At 38.4% G+C, this 19,612-nt stretch overlaps 1 protein-coding gene across 16 annotated transcripts; it reads left to right on the forward strand.

The window, feature by feature from the left end:
- Window positions 1-43: 43 nt before the first annotated feature.
- Window positions 44-19,374, forward strand: LOC112555409 (putative nuclease HARBI1). 16 transcript variants are annotated; one of them, XM_025223793.1, is made up of 15 exons: window positions 44-325; window positions 574-775; window positions 1,060-1,272; window positions 2,216-3,940; window positions 4,249-4,785; window positions 4,886-4,957; window positions 5,184-5,263; window positions 5,670-5,749; window positions 9,353-10,287; window positions 11,382-11,537; window positions 11,893-12,046; window positions 12,678-12,757; window positions 16,096-16,182; window positions 16,415-16,660; window positions 16,893-16,935. In XM_025223793.1, exons 1-3 carry the CDS (start codon window positions 182-184, stop codon window positions 1,236-1,238), a joined length of 525 nt encoding a protein of 174 aa, XP_025079578.1. In that variant the 5' UTR covers window positions 44-181; the 3' UTR covers window positions 1,239-1,272; window positions 2,216-3,940; window positions 4,249-4,785; window positions 4,886-4,957; window positions 5,184-5,263; window positions 5,670-5,749; window positions 9,353-10,287; window positions 11,382-11,537; window positions 11,893-12,046; window positions 12,678-12,757; window positions 16,096-16,182; window positions 16,415-16,660; window positions 16,893-16,935. The 16 variants fall into 16 exon arrangements, 1 of the variants encoding a protein (XP_025079578.1); XR_003097476.1 differs by lacking the exons at window positions 44-325; window positions 574-775; window positions 1,060-1,272; ... (2 more) ...; window positions 11,893-12,046; window positions 12,678-12,757 and adding exons at window positions 17,371-17,450; window positions 18,052-18,118; window positions 18,351-18,430; window positions 18,527-18,754 and having other exon boundaries at window positions 16,116-16,182; window positions 16,893-17,138; XR_003097474.1 differs by lacking the exons at window positions 44-325; window positions 574-775; window positions 1,060-1,272; ... (3 more) ...; window positions 11,893-12,046; window positions 12,678-12,757 and adding exons at window positions 17,371-17,450; window positions 18,052-18,118; window positions 18,351-18,430; window positions 18,527-18,754 and having other exon boundaries at window positions 16,116-16,182; window positions 16,893-17,138.
- Window positions 19,375-19,612: the final 238 nt, after the last annotated feature.

Consider the following 19,612-nt stretch of genomic DNA (forward strand, 5'->3'; position numbering starts at 1 on the left):
AATTATTGCTCGCGTGTCACGAGCTCTGTCTGCACGTATCAACGAATTCGTGAAATTCCCCGCATCAGAACAAGAGGCACGAAAATTGATGGCTGACTACTACTAGTTAGCCAATTTTCCCAATGTTGTGGGGTGCGTGGACTGCACTCATGTGCGAATTGTAGCGCCTACTGAAAACGAAATGGAATTTGTTAACAGAAGGGGCTATCACTCCATCAACTGCCAGCTGATCTGCGATGCCAACTTGGTAATAACTCACTGTGTTATAAACTGGCCAGGATCAGTTCATGACTCGAGAATACTCAGGGAAAGCAGCATTTGGCAGGTGGGTCAAAATGATAGTAATAGATACATTTAAGTTTTATTAATTCCATGAGATCCTTTGACTGACATATTTACAGAAAAACACCTACATGTAAGTTAACATATGGTTTCTTGTGCAAATGCAAGTGGAGTGTGATGAACTGTAGTGAGTGGTGCTATAGCATTGGTTAGGAGTTTGTTTATTTACATGTAAATGATTGAACAATTTGCTTTCATCCTGCAAAAATTAAACAGTAGTTCATCTTTCAGCTGTTTGAGAGAGCAGCTCGGCCAGTACCAGGAATGCTGCTTGGGGACAGTGGATATCCACTTCGAGAATGGTTAATGACACCATTTCTCGATTCTAACACACGGGCGAAAGAAAGATACAATACTGCACACAGAACAACACGAAGCACAATTGAGAGAGCAAATGGTGTCCTGAAGAAGAGATGGCACTGTCAGAACTTAGGTAAACTGTTTGCTGTTGGTTTATTTTGTGTGTTATTTTGTGGTTTGTTACTGTTTCACATAATGGTATGAGAGTACCATAATATTTTGGTAGCAGGTATATAAATGCAAGACTTCTGTACCATTGTTATAAGACATTGTATAGAAATATAGAATTATTTATAATAATAATGCTAATATTCCAGGTACTTGCAAAATAATTGTGATTGTAAAAAACAAAAAGTGGCAAACAATGATACATGATCCAATTGCCAACATTAGCCTTAACTTTGTTTTTTTCTGAAGGTATGATCCTGCACTTGCATGCAAAATCACCATCTCCTGTATTGTTCTGCATAATGTTGCAACAACTCTTGGACTGCCACATCCAGATTCTGATACAGACAATGATGAATCAGATTCTTCAGATTCTGAGTTGGATGATGGAAATAATGAGCAAGATGGTGTGCAGTCGGGTCGTTTAGCACGGGACAGAATAGTTTCAAGATATTTCCAGCAGTGAGTTTTTCTCCTTACATATCAAAGCATGCAATAGAAGATAATTCAGAACATATGCCTTTTCTCTTCTGTTCTTTTTTCTTATCAAAATGATACACATAACCATCAGATGAAGCCAAGATAATAGAGTGAATAGGTGGAAGTGTCAGCAAAAGAGACATCAAACACATAGAGCGCTGTTATGTACTCTGTGCATCATGGTTTCATTTATTCTAGAGACTTCTCAGTCAATGTTGCAAAGTGTTACTAATGGACTGCAATGGAAAAATATTTCCACTGTTACAAATTTTGTCAGATTTTACTATGAAAAGTAGGTTGACAAAAACTGAAATAAACACATTGTGAAAGAATATTCAAGGTTTATTCACAGGCTGAGTTGAGAAAATTCAATATCCTTTCCAACACAAAAACTAACTTTTCTTATAATTAGGTCGACTCAAACTGGAAATGAAAACAAAATGCTCCAAAACAAGTTAGCTAAGGAACAATGGCTATGAAAACAAAACAATTCAAATAATGTGATTAAAACACTAGAAGATCTATAATGTATAATAATTTAAACACAAACTCGAAATTACTTAGCAATTATTGTAAGGAAAACAGTTAAGTCCAGTCATCTGTGTAAATCATAATTTTCTCATTCCTGAGTCATATTTCTTGCTGTTGATATACTCAAGTCAAGATCAACCATATTCTCAAAAGCTTTTTCTACGGGTACTTGGTGCTTTCGCTCTAATTCTTTAATTTCGTAATACAGCTTGATCTGTTCCAGTCTGGCATTGGTCTGCTGAATTTTAAGTAAAGCCCTACGTTCCAGAATAAAGTCATTCTCATTGCAGATCCTTTGCATCTCCTTGTCAATCAAAGCGATCTCTTTGTGATCTTTTACAGCCACTGTTGATTCTTGTTTTGAGTCGTTGCTGCATCGCCTTTTTTGTTGCAGTTGACGGAGTCTGTTCATTTGTTTATCTGAAGATGAGGATCCAGAGTTTCCAGTGGGTGCTACGGTGCAAGAGCCTCCAGTGGATGCTGTCATGGTGGACTGTAAAGTGGGAGCAGTCATGTTCTGGAGCCTTACGGTCTGTGCATTGGTTGAGCTGCAACTCAACTCACTTGAACCTGTAAAAACAACAAAATGAACTTCACTGCTGTGATGTTCCATGAGATTTTCTGATAGAGGCTGCATAAATAGAAAAAAAACTTGCTAAATGCATTCATGTCATCCCACTGTAACCTTGTACACAGGCACAAAGAAGCCTCCACTATAACAAAGCCTGCCTTCCTGTGACTGAAATATTTGAAATGCTAGTGGCTGTGTGTTGCACATGCAAGGGGCAATAAAATCGTTACTTATTCACATACCATACTGCTTGACCTTTTTGGCAGTATGACTTGTCGTTGTTCTCGATTGACCTACAAGGTCTTTTTGGTGTAGAAGCTGTAACAAAGTGTTTTTTCCCTTAAATTTAATGCACCTTTTGTAACATGGCATTGTTCTTTTCAGAAAAAGGAGACACAAATTAATGAACACAAAAACTCCTTCATGTAATTTTAATGTTTGCAAATTTCGTCATTTACTCCATACATAAAACTAACTTTCCAGCCTCAGAAAGATAAAAATATAAACAGTAAGGATGGGAAACATAGTTTCTGTAAATTCATACTATAAAGTGACCATTTGAGGGAATTAAAAATGTTAAGTGGAACATTTGGCTTAACAGTGGAGAAGTAGAATCTATGACCTGCAGAAGACAGATTTCATTTTGATGACATCATCATTTTGTTCATGTCCTTATTTATTTAAAAAATTCATTTGCAATTATTTACTGACTTTTTGGAAGTGATGATCCAGCCTCATTTTCCTCAGGCATGTCAAAATAAATGGCATCAGCCAAAACTGGAAACCGCCCCATGACACGGCCATGTGTATGGCCATCATGTATGTGTGTGTGCTTGTGTTATTGGATTATAGTTGGCTGGACATATGGAGAGCGACAACCCTGAGGGACGATGAACTGTGAGTAACGTACTCAGCGATTGCTTGTGCAGTCATAAGTTAGAAAATAGAACTGGAACCTCGTTGCTAGGAGAGAGTGCAAGGATCTTTATACTTTGTGAGATATTGGGCTGTTGAGACTGATCGGCGAACTGCCCCTGATGTAAGCATTGCATCTATAGTTAGAAGTTCGTCGCCATTAGAACGAGGCGTTGAGGCGAGTTGTTATTAATGCGTACTTGTCATGCAGTGTGTAAAGTCCTGAGGCACTCGACAACGCAATAGCCAAGATTTGGGCAGCCTCAGGCAATCGTTTTGTTGTGTGTTGAAAGAACACCCATTTGTCTGGCTGAGTGAGTTGTTAAGCCACCCCTGCCGTGACCATTTGTGTAGTAAGAGTAAGAGTCCAAAAAACCAAATCTTTCAACATCATCAGCAATACGTGACAAAGCATATTGTACATTATACACAAAAAAATTCCCTTACAATACAAACGCTCAGCTTCATGAACAAATAAACACAAAAGGTTATGAGCATAGTGCCAATTAAGTATTAATAAGTTCTATCTAATGATGTTCCATAGGAAATCCCACGGGCTGAGAAGACCTAGACACGTGACAATGAAGACAGCATCTTTGACGAGGTCTAGGCTGGAGGCAGTTTGACTCACTGGTACCTATGATTCTTTCTGTTTTCAAAAAAATTATTAAAAATATAAATAAAAGAGGTAGAAGAATAATTCAAACTGATAATGATAGAACAAAATGTGTAGAAAAGAACAATCTATCTGAAACTTGCTTTGAACTCACTTTTATTGTCAACCATACAGAATTGGGTATATAAAGTGAAGTTTTAAAAAAAAATTTCAGGCACATGTTTACACAGGTTATGTCATCTAAAAAAGAAGTTAGACTTTCAGGAATCAGAGTTTGATGTTTGAAAACAAAGGTGAACTGCACACACATTGTTCTTGTCCATAGAAATTTCCAAATGATGCAATTGTAAGATGCCAGAATTCTAAAAATCCAAGTAACAAGTCGCACACTTCTGGAGCCATGTATCGCCTCGCCATTTTTCCAGTGGAAAAGAACAGCACTCGGGGAAGTTGACGATATTTCTGTTCAAACTGTGTTCAGAACTGCCTAAGCTATCGTAATTAATCAATTATTTTGCTAAAAAGAAGCACTGTAGACGTATTAAAAAAACAATGCATGGGATAAATCTATCCCATACGTGCCAGGTGTTTTTGCGAGAGGTAGGACAAATTTGACCTACTCGTTCAAGAAGGGTTTGACCAGGAAGGAACCGAGGGTAGGCCATATTTCTTTGTATCAGCTTTTCTATTATGTATGGGTCATTTTTGCATGTTTGTTAATGTAATCAATCTAATTACGATTGTATGCTTATGCATCTGTATGTCTACATAGGCTATTTCTAAGGATCATTCTTCAATGGACGTCCCACAACGTCTGAGAAGACCCAGATATGTGATAATGAAGAAAAGGAAGAAATAAAAGGTTGGATGTGTTTCTTTGTATTAGCTTTTCTATTTTGTATCCTTTTGTGTGTTCTTACTAATTATGATTGTATACTAATGCATCTGTTCCTATTTTTTAGGCTATTTCTCAGAATCTCTCTTTAATTGATGTCTCACGAGGGCTTAGCAGACCCAGACATATGACAATAGAGGTGAGCATCATTTGATAGCAGGGTATACTATTAAAGGAAGAAAAAAAGAAAATGTGTTTGTATCTTTACTAAAGACTAACCATTCTAACCTTTAAACTAATACCATCTGTATGTCTGTCTATAAGGTTTTATACTTGTCAATTCATGCAAATTTGTCTGTTAATCTTTAATTTTGTTTTTGCATTTTTATGATATTTCTCATCTATTTTTGCATTGGAAATAACAGAAGCTATGGTCTTCCTGGACATGACAACCACAGGACAGCAGCTCTATACAGTGGATTGCATGACCACGGAGGAACAAGAGGTAGGATGTGTTTCTTTGTATTAGCTTTTGTATTTTGTATGCTTTTTGTGTGTACAATCTAATTATGATTGTTTGCTTATGCATCTGTACCTATTTTTGAGGCCATTTCTCAAGATGTCTCTTTAATTAATGTCCCACGAGGGCTAGGAAGACCCACATATAAGACAATTGAGGTGAGCATCATTTGATAGCAGGGTATACTATTAAAAGAAGAAAAAAAAAAAAATGTGTATGTATCATTACTAAAGACTAACCATTCTAACCTATAAACTAATGGCATCTGTATGTCTGTGTATGTGGTTTTATTGCTTGTCAATGCATACAAATTTGTATATGTGTCTTTAAGTCAATTTGTTCATATGTTTTTATGATATTTTTAATAATATTTTTAAATTGGAAATCACAGAAGCCACGGTCTTCCTGGACATGACAACCACAGAACAGCAGCTCTATACAGTGGATTGCATGACCAGGGAGGAACGAGAGGTAGGATGTGTTTCTTTGTATTAACTTTTGTATTTTGTATGCTTTTCGTGTGTTCCATCTAATTGTGATTGTTTGCTGTACCTGTACCTATTTTACTTTTTTTTTTTTCATTTTTCTTGATAATTGATTTTGTAGCTGAGTTGACATATCTCTCTGGAGGTTAGTTGATGTTTGTGAATTGATTTTGTTAACGCATGTGAAAGTCTGGTGAACCTGGTGCAGGTTTATAGCTATAGGTTTATAGTTACTGTGTATAGGGGAGAAAACATGGAGTTACCGGACGTAGACAGTTTTATAGCCCAGGGATAGAAAATGGGATACACTGATAGTGCCCTGCAAAATACGTCCAACAGTGTCTCGAGAGATTCGACGAAGAAGCAGAGAGAAAATTCGAGAGTAAAGAAGTGGTATGGGCAGCCAAGAAAGAAGAAATAGATGGGTTATCCAAGAAAGTAGAAGCGGATAGGTTAGCAAGAAAAGAGGAAGCAGAAACATTATCCAGAGAAAGAACAGCAGACAGATTAGAAAAAAGCTGAGGCTGAAAGGGCAGCTAGCGAAAGAGAAGCTGAGGCCGAACAAGGTGACGGTCCGGAGTTCGCCGATGTGAGCCAGGATGCAGGTGGGGGCACGCAATCACCTCGCAAGGGCGGGCCGCGTGACGGCCGCACGCGGTGTCACGATGGTTCTCCAAGAGATCACTATATACCAGGAAAAGGATCCAGTGGAGTGCGACCGCCCCACGACAAATAAGACCGTCACTTCACGATCACCAGAGAAGAGGGCGTCAACTTTAAATAAGAAAATCCAGTGTTACGCATGCAAGGGATTCGGACACATTGCCCGAGTTATGTGCAAACACACTAGGGACTAATATCCATAGGCCCGACTACACCATAAACATAGGTGGAAAAGACATGCCATCCCCTCGATCCGTATCAACACACCGGTTGAGGGATGACCCAAACCATCCACCACCTCGGATTTCCCAGAGGCAATGCTACAATTGCAAGCATTATGGTCACATTGCCCGGAACTGTCTCTACCGTAGGGCCCAATACCTGGGACCCAATAAAGTTATACTGAGAAGGAAGAGCCAGCGTATGTTACAAACAGAAACTCAATCTTCTAACTATGTCTGATCATGTCAGTTCTGTAGTCAAGGCGTGTTATTTCCATATCCGCACTCTTGGACGACTCCGACCCAGTCTTAATAAGAAGACTGCAAATGCAGTTGCTGTGTCCCTCATCGGTTCTACATTAGACTATGCCAACAGCTGCCTCTGGGGGATTTCAAAGAGCGAGTTGTCGAGGCTACAGCGAGTGCAGAATACGGCTGCGAGGATAGTGGCAGGAAAGAAAACAACTGACCATATTACTCCTGTACTTCGTGACCTACATTGGCTTCCTGTGGAGAAGCGAATTGAGCATAAATTGTTAACCTTAACCTATGGCTGTCTTCACGACCTTGCGCCTGCCTATCTGCAAGAACTCATTCGCTGTTACCAACCCCAGCGGAACCTTCGTTCAGCAGCACACTTCAGACTTGAACGACCGAGTGTTCAGTCAGGGAATGCTAATAAGAAGACTGCGGGTTTCAGATCCTTCTCCAATGTAGCCCCGCTTTTGTGGAACTCGCTTCCCCTCTCGACCAAGGAGTCTGATAGTATTGGATCTTTCAAGAAACATCTGAAGACTCACTTGTTTAAACTTTTTTGAAGTTTTCATTTGACCTGCAGTTTGGTGGCTGCTGGGATTACCGCGCATTGAGCGCATCTTTGTGATGCGGATACTGGCGCGCTATAAAACTACATCATCATCATCAAGTAGCTCAGAAAGAAGCAACATCTTCTGGCGATCGGCATCGATGGACATCACCGCGCCACTGTTACACTTGTGAAGGATTTGGACACATCGCCAAGGAGTGTCCCAACCATAAATACAAAGATCCCAAGAGTGGAAATGAGAAAAAGAGACAGCAAAGCCACTAATAATGAAAAGCTTGAAGTCGCTGAGATTCAAAGTGAGCTGTCACAACCAAAACAGCCGTCATTGCAGAGAGAATCCGATTTTCATGAGGTTCATGATGAACTGAATAACAAAATCAACGACCTACAGAAAGCCGTAGCAGAAATCAGAGACTTAAAGGAACATGAGAGAAGTCTGACCAAAGATCTTGAGAATACCATCACAAGAGTGAAATCTCTGGAGGAAAACATCGAGGCAGAAAGAGCTGCTCAACTGGAAACTAAACTTACCTCAGAAAACGTCCAGCTGCGTCTTAGGAACCTGGAGAAAACATTAGAAGTGGAGAAATCAGCTAACAAGTATGATGGGGCAGAGAAAGATTTGATAAAACAAGTCAGGGAACTCGAACATACATACGATGAGAGAAAAGCAAGGAAAGTGTATCTGAGAGGTCAACTTGGAAAAAGGAAAGAGGAAAAGAAGAAACAAGTTACAGTCATCTTATCTAAGGTCCATCAGAAGAACTTAATGAAGTCCAAAAACCGAGCTAGGAAAAGTCAAGAAAAGATGGACATTTATAGAGGACTGCTGTGAGACAGCTTCCAAACACTTAAAATACCAGCCTAAAGTTGTTAGAAATTGTACAAGCAATGATCCAGTATTGCGAGGAACAATTAATCAGAAGGTTGCGTGTTCGAATTATGACTTATTGTCATCTATTTCACCCAGCAAGAAGTCGAATTCGACATCAAATCTATTAAGGGCACTCATAATTCAACTGGCCGACGTTCTGTTGCGATCAAGAACCGATCAACAGATCCCATAAAGCAAAAGAGTTGTGTAACTACAAGAGGATTTCATTTGTCAGTTGTAAAGTCGTTGATCTGAAACATGAAGTGAACAGGGTACAATATTGTTTTTCATTGGCAGTATATTTTCTTGTAGTGATTGATTGTTCAGAAAAGATGTTATAGTAGTTGATTAGAAAAATGTTCTGTAACATTTTTATTTAGGGGAGGGAGGAATGTCACAGACCAGTCCGTGCCTCCTGTGGTTTTTTTTTTTTTTTTTGAGTATTGACGACCTTGATTCGCCTGAGTTTCGTAAGGGGGTGGAGGGGGAGCGGGTTGGCGTAGTGCCATGTAAAAATCCTGGGCCACATGTATTTTGGACATCACGTGTGTTTTGGACACCACGTGTAGTTTGGGCACCACGTGAGTTTTGGACCTCACGAGCGAAGCATGAAGTGCTCACCACTCGTGGAGTGTAACGGAAGAATTCTCCCTTTCAAGCTCAACAACAACAAAAAAAGCAAGGACAGGGCGAAGAGAAGGCGCGAGACAAGCGACGCAGCCGTGACTGTTGTTCTAGCCTGCATTAAAGAGTTGTGCAACTGCCGACAGGTTCTTGCCTTCCTGGTTTGAGTGCTGGACTGTTGTGGTCACTGTTCAACCCCCCTCACCACTCTGTTATATATAGACAAGGGTTGAAAGTTATATATAGACAAGGGTTGAAAGCCGAAGGGGGGCGATTTTTGGATTAACACGGTGTGTAAAAGTGAAGAAGCTGTTTGGAAGTTGACAGCTGGAGCTAGGTGTGTCGTGTACTAATGAGGGGAGACTCTGCACGGCCTTCAAGAAACGAGTGGGACCGGAGACGCTGCACAGTCTCCAAGAAGCTCTGCTATTGTATGCAGAAAGCGACTCTACTGCATTGAGCGGGGAGTGAGGCGCCGGGCTCGAGACGGCAAGGTGTGAGATCCGGAGTCGGCGCGACGACGACGACGACGACGACACCAGCAACTGGAAGGATGGTGGCCGAGTAGAGGAACCCTAAACAGCCAAAACAGCCAGAGAAGTCGTTACGACGACTGGAGCGCCGGGAGTGAAGGCCTATCTTCCGAAACTCTACTGCTGTGTGTGGGGAGCGAGGAGGGCAAGAGCCGGCGTGAGAAACTTCAGGAGAGACCTGACTAGAGCAGAGCAGGTGCCAAGGACTGGGCACCATCGTCACCCACGTCGAGGAACAGTAAGACTTTCCTACTCCTTAGAAGAATTATCAGGGTAAGAGCATAGTATTAAGTAGCGGTGCATGTGCACCCTTAGTATTGTCCCTATGCGCATCGAAATCTGAACTTATATAGGTCCTATATAGGTTACCTATCTTGACAGGGGAGAGTACTCTTACCAACCAAGGGCTATAACCCCTAATAATGGCACGTGACTTTTAGCCAATGGTGTATTACGTGATCGGAACTGCGCGCCATTTGCAAAGCTGTGTTTCTACACTTTGAATTAAGGTGACCAGACGTCCCGCTTTTGACCTCGTGTCCCGCCTGCTCATCGGGTGGGACGCCCAATGTCCCGCTTTCTGGCTTTCTGGCAAGTCCATCAAATGTCCCGGTTGTCTTTAAAAATAACTTTTTTCGGCGTTCTTTGACGGTGACGACACCATCATCGGCACGTGTCCCGCTTTCGCCCCCGAAACGTCTGGTCACCTTACTTTGAATTATAATTAAGCTTCTTCACCCGTCAATTCCAATACTGATACATGGGTTGGACTCTTCAATAACAGTACGTATAATTTATATACTCTAAATTAGCATAGTTATTGAGATTTTAATTCCAGAAGTTCAAGAAGTCCAAGTTCAGTGCAGAATATTATGCTAAGAGAAGAAAGATTAGAGTACACATTAACGCAATAAATGCAAAAGTTTTCTAGAGAGAAGTAGAAATCGGGCCCAGCAGTTCTGAACGCTTGCAATTTGATAATTCTTAAGCCGTTAGCGATACAGAAAATTCGGAGCTGTCAGAATTTCCTCAAATAAATTGCGATTAAGAAAGTGTAGGTCATGAACTTTACCATTCGAAAGCAACCGGCCCTGCGTACCGCAACGCGGACGCGCGCGGGCGCCTATGACGGGCGGGCCGTACCGTAGCAAAATTTGAGTGAGCGCCCGCGGGCGCACGCGTACCTCCTCTAGAGGTAGTACGCCACGGGCGCAAAGGTGGCCGCCATGGTTGTAGAGTTTAGGCGTGTCGATGATATTCACGGTGGATCTTCTAATAAATAAGTATTTTGCAATAGATAGATATATACGACGACAAAGAAGTGTATTAAAAGTTCAGATTTCATCGTCATGTCTTTCTAGAGATGGTAGATTAATTTGCCTTCGACCTTGAAACTTCGAATCGGGACGACAACAACAAAAAGTCTACTCGTCATTTGTTTTTACGTGATATGCTTGACTACCGCATTGTTCTTTCCACATAATCTTTAATTCTCATGGACTTTTTCCTCTTTTAGTTCCCACATGAATGCCACTAGAAGTATATTGTTTGGCGCTGCAATAGATTGCTTCTATTAATTCGTCGTCGCTGTCAAATATGTCCATCAACAAAATTATATTCTCTACTTCGTTGTCAGCCGCCATTTTAACAGGCGCCCACGGTGGGCGAAAGGTATCACAGGCTCTCTAGGGCGTGAGTGAGCGCCTGCGGGCATCCGCGGTGAGCGCCCGCGTTACGGTACGCAGGGAAGAATTTCGACAGTTCCTTCTGTTTACTGGTATAGTAGCGTTAAAAGGCCATGTTTCTTATAGGCAGTATCATAATTTTTTCTCTTATTTATTGTTTTTTTGTTTTGTTTTGTTTTTTTGTCTTGCAAGTCCTGGGCTGTGTGTGAGCTGGGATCACCGCGCTTTGAGCGCATCTTTGTGATGCGGATACTAGTGCGCTATAAAACTACATCATCATCATCATCATGAGCTATGCTGATTAGGCTCATAACCTTTCATGTTTATGTGTTCAAGAACATTTGAATGGTAAGGGATTTTTGGTGTATTATGTACTTGCTTTGTCACAAATTGCTGATAATGTTGGCAGATTTGGTCCTTTGGACTTCTGTGCCTCTGAATTTTATACCATTTTAAGCCAGCTTAAACTAGTTCAAACACCAAACTTTCCACTGCAGCAGGTAATTAAGAATATTTGACAAAGTGCAGCAGAAAGATTGTCTTCCCAGTGGTGAACCCAAAAAACCTCATAGAGATAGTCCATTGTCAACTGATTGTGACTGGAAGTATCAATTCAGACAAATTAACTTTAATGGTATTTTCTCTAAAACAAATGGTAATGACTGTATAAAATGGTCAATAATTTATTTTACTGTTATTCTAGATAGCTGGCTGCTGCCTTTTAAAGATGAAAGTGGTCATAGGACGTGCAACTGGCCCCCACGACCTGTTGAACCAGATGCAAGCTTCATTAATTAGAGTTATAAAGCCAGATTCCTCATGTTCTATGCTTCCAGTTCTCCTGCACAAGTCATTAAGTAAGTGCAATTTATTTTTTGATTCATAATATTCATAATTATTTCTTGTGTAGAAAAAAGTTTATGAAGCATGTGAGAATTAATGGTCAAAATGACTGCTATGTCATTGTGTGCTGCAGGAGAAAAGAAGGAAAAAAAAAGACAATACCTGAACTGTTTGAACTCTATAACATGTCATTACACTTCAGATAGTGTAACTTTGGTTGTGTTGCTGCACTATAAGAGTGAAAGTGACTAAAGCGATTATATTAAAGTGAAATTTATGCTCTGCTTTTGAACTTGATTTGTGCAATCTTATTTGCCTACTTTTTAAAATATTTATTTCCATACAGCTAGTGTGGCTTTGGTTATGGTGCTGTGCTGTAAAAGTTTATTATTGTTAAAGGGAAATTTATAATGTACTTTTGGTCTTGATTTGTGACATCTAATTAACACATTTGCCATCATGCCTACAGCTCCCATTGTCTGGTGTTCGTCCTGCCAGCACAGGGACCCACAACCCCATTTTGAAGTCATTTTGTTCATAATTATTTTAACATTTTGCATAAAAATTTGTATGTGTGTCTTTGAGTCAATTTGTTCATGTGTTTGTATGATATTTCTAATAATATTTTTGCTTTTGAAATCACAGAAGCTACAGTCTTCCTGGACATGACAACCACAGGACAGCAGCTCTATACAGTTTATTGCATGACCAGGGAGGAACGAGAGGTAGGATGTGTTTCTTTGTATTAACTTTTGTATTTTGTATGCTTTTCGTGTGTTTCATCTAATTATGATTGTTTGCTTCTGCATCTATACCTACTTTTGAGGATATTTCTCAGAATGTCTCTTAAATTGATATCTCTCGACAGCTAAGAAAACCCAGACAGATTCATTATAGAAATGTTGAATTCTATATACCCCCTTACTAACCCAGTTTTTGAAGAAAATAGCCTTCTGGCCAAGCTGAAATCTACTGTTTAAGTGTATTGGTTCTGCCATCACCTCCTCTGATGTCTCTGGCTTGACATAATAATAGAATTCCTTATAAGCATTTAATACATCTTTCCAAAATTTATTTTTATGTTGTGTGTCACAGTACACATTTGGGCCATATTTATCTATATCTACGAGTTTTGGATATATCTTTATCACTACATCTTTCCATTGGTGTTCAGTGACATTTAGCTTTTTAATCCATATTAGCTCTAGCGCTTTTATATATTGATAAATGTTGGGTATATTTAAGCCACCATTACGAACAGTTTTCACTGCAACTTTCCTGTTTATTCGATCAGGTTTTCCATCCCACACAAAGTTAAAGCATTGCTTTTGGAGTTCTTGTATATCTTGGATAGGGGGATTAGGCAGCAGTATCCATAAATAAATTAATTTTGATAGTATTAATGATTTTAGCACAGCCACTCTTCCCATTGGTTTAATAACTCGTTTAAGCCAAGATTTCATTAAATTCCTTGTTTCAACATATTTTTCCTTAAAGTTTAGAGTGTAACATGTTTCTAACTTAGTGCTTAGCCATATCCCTAATATTTTAAATTCTGATGGGTTCCATTGAAACTTCAGGTGTGGGGAATATTTTATGGGTGAATTTTTTCTATTTCCTAACCAGATAGCTTCTGTTTTTCCGAAATTTATCTGCAGTCCTGACATTCTAGTGAATTTATTTAATGTAACCAAAGCGTTATTAAAAGATAATTCGTCGCCTTCCATAAAGATTTGTGTGTCATCAGCAAACTGTAATATTTTGTTTTCTTTTTCATTTGTTCTAATACCCCTTATGCTAGCATTTTTCCTTATCATTACTGCTAGGACTTCAGCACAAAGTATGAATAGGTACGGTGATATTGGATCCCCTTGCCTACATCCACGTTTTATTTCGAACCAATCTGATAGTCTTCCATTAACCATAACCGCTGACTTAATGTTTTGGTAGAATGTTTTTATCCAGTTACAGATATCAGTCCCAAATCCAAGTGTCCTTAATACTTTGTGCATAAAGGACCAGTCTATGGTATCGAACGCTTTCTCATAATCCAAACTAAGCAATAAACCCGGTAGATTTTTGTGGTCGAGGTATACTATCAGGTCATATATAAATCTAATATTGTCCCCAATGTATCTATTTGCCATAAATCCTGTTTGGTCATCTGCGACCAGTAATGGAAGTACTTTTTTTAATACGCGTGGCTATACACTTTGAACCTATTTTATAGACCACATTTAAGAGGGATATTGGCCTCCAGTTTTTAATAAATTCTCTAGCCTTATCACCCTTAGGTATACAAGTAATGAGTCCTTCCTTCTGAGGATGTGAAAGTTCCCCATCTCTGAAAGCCTCGTTGAGTGATCTTATGATAAATGACCCTAATTTCTTCCAGAAAAACTTAAAAAATTCTGCTGTAAACACATCGGTTCCTGGACTTTTCCCATTTTTCATACTCTTAAGGACATTTCCTGCTTCTTCTATGGTGATTTCTCCTTCCAGAGCTGGTGTACTTTTGTCCCTGGGTGAAATTAATGCCAAGTATGGAACAACAATAGATATAGTTACATACACGGGCTGTGCAAAAATAATTAAAAAATTTGTTCAGTCAATGGGCATTACAATTAGGAACAACACTGCACAAGAAACATCAAAAACTATCAAACTAATTAATTCTATAAAGAAAGGTTCCAAATATTATTACGAAATATTGACAGAAAACACAATCAGGCCCAAATGTTGTGAAAAGTGGGAAAATAAAATAGGGGCCCAATTACCCTGGAAAATAATATTTTCCAAGGTTCAAAGAATAAAAGATATTAAACTGAGATGGTTTCAGTGCAGAATTATCCACAGAATTCTAGGTACAAACTCCCTGGCAGAATATATGGGGGTAGAAGTTAATAATAAATGCACTTTCTGTGGCAACGAAAGGGAGACAATTGAACATCTATTTTGGCGCTGTAAGGCAACCAAACTATTTTGGACAAGCCTAGAAAAGGCAATAAGGGAAAAATGCTCTAAAAATAATAAATTAGCACTTAACGAATCTGTAATACTATTTGGATATGAAGCAAACTGTCCAATAGATAAGACGTTAGAGAATATACTACTAGAAGCAAAGTTTTTTTATCTATAAATGTAAAATAGAGAAGAAACAGCCAGACTTAAGAGTTTTTATTCTGCAGTTAAATAGAAAATACAAGATTGAGGAATTTAGCGCACTTGTTAATATGAAATTGCAGGAATTTATAATAAGCTGGGCTGATTATATGAATTTTATGAGTTTATCTGAAAATATATAATTTCACGACTTTGTATTAAAAAAAAACAAAAACCAAACAAACAAATAAAAAAAAATCAATGTGACTGCCTGGTGGGGGGAGAGGTAAAACAAGAAAAGTAAAATATATTTAATTTGTTCTGCATTTAGTTTTAAAAGTCCTATTTTCTCTCAACAAACAAACATCTGGGAGGTTCAGAGAAAAATAATTAAATGTTAAACAGACATTATTTCCTCCATGTTCTACCAATTATCACGTCAATTACTGTGCAACTTCTAATTGTTTTTATTGATATGTTATTTATGTGGGTACTGTTTATTGATTTGTTTGCAGTCCTATGCTCCAGTGGGGGCAAACAGGACTAAGAAGTCTGTTTAGTAGTGATGCTACATATGCAAACTTTCGGAATGAAAATAATGATTTCATGTCAAAGTTTCAGTGACTAACATTTTGTTTAAGTTATTTTTGGTGTTAACTAAGATGGGTCATTTAATATGCCATTTCCAGAGTTTTTCTTGTGTGAATATTTTTTATATGGATATTTTCTGAGTTTGGGAAATGGTCAAATTGTGAATGAAACCTATGAGTACTGCCCAAATTTTGCCAGTTGTAATCATGTTGTTGCCACATGTTATTGGACAGTATTGGCATTATGCTTTCTTGGGGAATCTCTCCTACTGGTCAGTTGATACTTCAAACAGGAGTGCTTATCTCTGTGGGCTCTGTGTTTTATTTTGTATGCTTTTTTGTGTTTTCTCTAATTTTGATTGTGTTCTCAGGCCTGTATACCTCTTCACAGGCTACTTCTCAGACTCTTCAATTGATGTACCACAAGCGATGAGAGACCCAGACATATGACAATAGAGGTGAGCATCATTTGTTAGGAGGATGTATCGTCAAAGTAAGAAAAAAATTAAATGTGTTTGTATCTTCACTAAAGACTAACCATTCTAACCTTTAAACTAATACCATCTGTATATCTGTGTTTGAGGTTTTGTGCTTATCAATGAATAAAAATTTGTATGTGTGTCTTTGAGTCAATTTGTTCATGTGTTTGTATGGATATTTCTAATAATATTTTTGCATTTAAAATCACAGAAGCTACGGTCTTGCTGGACATGGCAACGACAGGACAGCAGCTCTATACAGTGGATTGCATAACCAGGGATGAACGAAGAGTAGCATGTGTTTCTTTGCATTAGCTGTTTTATTTTGTGTGCTTTCTTGTGTTTTCTCTAATTTTGATTGTGTTCTCAGGCCTGTATACCTCTTCACAGGCTACTTCTCAGACTCTTCAATTGATGTACCACAAGCGATGAGAGACCCAGACATATGACAATAGAGGTGAGCATCATTTGTTAGGAGGATGTATCGTCAAAGTAAGAAAAAAATTAAATGTGTTTGTATCTTCACTAAAGACTAACCATTCTAACCTTTAAACTAATACCATCTGTATATCTGTGTTTGAGGTTTTGTGCTTATCAATGAATAAAAATTTGTATGTGTGTCTTTGAGTCAATTTGTTCATGTGTTTGTATGGATATTTCTAATAATATTTTTGCATTTAAAATCACAGAAGCTACGGTCTTGCTGGACATGGCAACGACAGGACAGCAGCTCTATACAGTGGATTGCATAACCAGGGATGAACGAGAGGTAGCATGTGTTTCTTTGCATTAGCTGTTTTATTTTGTGTGCTTTCTTGTGTTTTCTCTAATTTTGATTGTGTTCTCAGGCCTGTATACCTCTTCACAGGCTACTTCTCAGACTCTTCAATTGATGTACCACAAGCGATGAGAGACCCAGACATATGACAATAGAGGTGAGCATCATTTGTTAGGAGGATGTATCGTCAAAGTAAGAAAAAAATTAAATGTGTTTGTATCTTCACTAAAGACTAACCATTCTAACCTTTAAACTAATACCATCTGTATATCTGTGTTTGAGGTTTTGTGCTTCTCAATGAATAAAAATTTGTATGTGTGTCTTTGAGTCAATTTGTTCATGTGTTTGTATGGATATTTCTAATAATATTTTTGCTTTTGAAATCACAGAAGCTACGGTCTTGCTGGACATGGCAACGACAGGACAGCAGCTCTATACAGTGGATTGCATAACCAGGGGTGAACGAGAGGTAGCATGTGTTTCTTTGCATTAGCTGTTTTATTTTGTATGCTTTTTTGTGTTTTCTCTAATTTTGATTGTGTCTCAGCCTGTATACCTCTTCACAGGCTACTTCTCAGACTCTCAATTGATGTACCACAAGCGATGAGAGACCCAGACATATGACAATAGAGGTGAGCATCATTTGTTAGGAGGATGTATCGTCAAAGTAAGAAAAAATTAAATGTGTTTGTATCTTCACTAAAGACTAACCATTCTAACCTTTAAACTAATACCATCTGTATATCTGTGTTTGAGGTTTTGTGCTTCTCAATGAATAAAAATTTGTATGTGTGTCTTTGAGTCAATTTGTTCATGTGTTTGTATGATATTTCTAATAATATTTTTGCTTTTGAAATCACAGAAGCTATTCGGTCTTGCTGGACATGCAACGACAGGACAGGTAGCTTCAGCTCTATACTCTTCAGTGGATGATGCACAGCGATGAGAGACCCAGACATATGAGGAACATTTTGAGAGCATGTGTTCTTTGCATTAGCTGTTTTATTTTGTATGACTTTTTTGTGTTTTCTCTAATTTTTGTGTTCTCAGGCATGTATACCTATTCACAGGCTACTTCTCAGACTCTTCAATTGATGTACCACAAGCAATAAGAGACCCAGACATATGACAATAGAGGTGAGCATCATTTGTTAGGAGGATGTATCGTCAAAGTAAGAAAAAAATTAAATGTGTTTGTATCTTCACTAAAGACTAACCATTCTAACCTTTAAACTAATACCATCTGTATATCTGTGTTTGAGGTTTTGTGCTTCTCAATGAAAAAAAATTTGTATGTGTGTCTTTGAGTCAATTTGTTCATGTGTTTGTATGGATATTTCTAATAATATTTTTGCTTTTGAAATCACAGAAGCTACGGTCTTGCTGGACATGGCAACGACAGGACAGCAGCTCTATACAGTGGATTGCATAACCAGGGAGGAACAAGAGGTAGCAGGTGTTTCTTTGCATTAGCTGTTTTATTTTGTATGCTTTTTTGTGTTTTCTCTAATTTTTGTGTTCTCAGGCATGTATACCTATTCACAGGCTACTTCTCAGACTCTTCAATTGATGTACCACAAGCGATGAGAGACCCAGACATATGACAATAGAGGTGAGCATCATCTGTTAGGAGGATGTATCGTCATAGTAAGAAAAAAATTAAATGTGTTTGTATCTTCACTAAAGACTAACCATTCTAACCTTTAAACTAATACCATCTGTATATCTGTGTTTGAGGTTTTGTGCTTCTCAATGAATAAAAATTTGTATGTGTGTCTATGAGTCAATTTGTTCATGTGTTTGTATGATATTTCTAATAATATTTTTGCTTTTGAAATCACAAAAGCTACGTCTTGCTGGACATGGCAAGACAGGACAGCAGCTCTATACAGTGGATTGCATAACCAGGGAGGAACGAGAGGTAGCATGTGTTTCCTTGCATTAGCTGTTTTATTTTGTATGCTTTTTTGTGTTTTCTCTAATTTTGATTGTGTTCTCAGGCATGTATACCTCTTCACAGGCTACTTCTCAGACTCTTCAATTGATGTACCACAAGCGATGAGAGACCCAGACATATGACAATAAGAGTGAGCATCATTTGTTAGGAGGATGTATCGTCAAAGTAAGAAAAAAAATTAAATGTGTTTGTATCTTCACTAAAGGACTAACCATTCTAACCTTTAAACTAATCCATCTGTATATCTGTGTTTGAGGTTTTGTGCTTATCAATGAATAAAAATTTGTATGTGTGTCTTTGAGTCAATTTGTTCATTGTTTGTATGATATTTCTAATAATATTTTTGCATTTAATCACAGAAGCTACGGTCTTGCTGGACATGGCAACGACAGACAGCAGCTCTATACAGTGGATTGCATAAAGGGAGAACGAGAGGTAGCATGTGTTTCTTTCATTAGCTGTTTATTTTGTGTGTTTCTTTGTGTTTTCTCTAATTTTGATTGTGTTCAGCCTGTACCTCTTCACAGGCTACTTCTCAGACTCTCTCAATTGATGTACACAAGCATGACCCAGACATATGACAATAGAGGTGAGCATCATTTTTAGGAGGATATCGTCAAAGTAAGAAAAAAATTAAATGTGTTTGTATCTTCACTAAAGACTAACCATTCTAA

This window comes from Pomacea canaliculata, linkage group LG14, assembly GCF_003073045.1.
Source record: "Pomacea canaliculata isolate SZHN2017 linkage group LG14, ASM307304v1, whole genome shotgun sequence".
In the NCBI taxonomy this organism is placed as follows: Eukaryota; Metazoa; Mollusca; class Gastropoda; order Architaenioglossa; family Ampullariidae; genus Pomacea; species Pomacea canaliculata.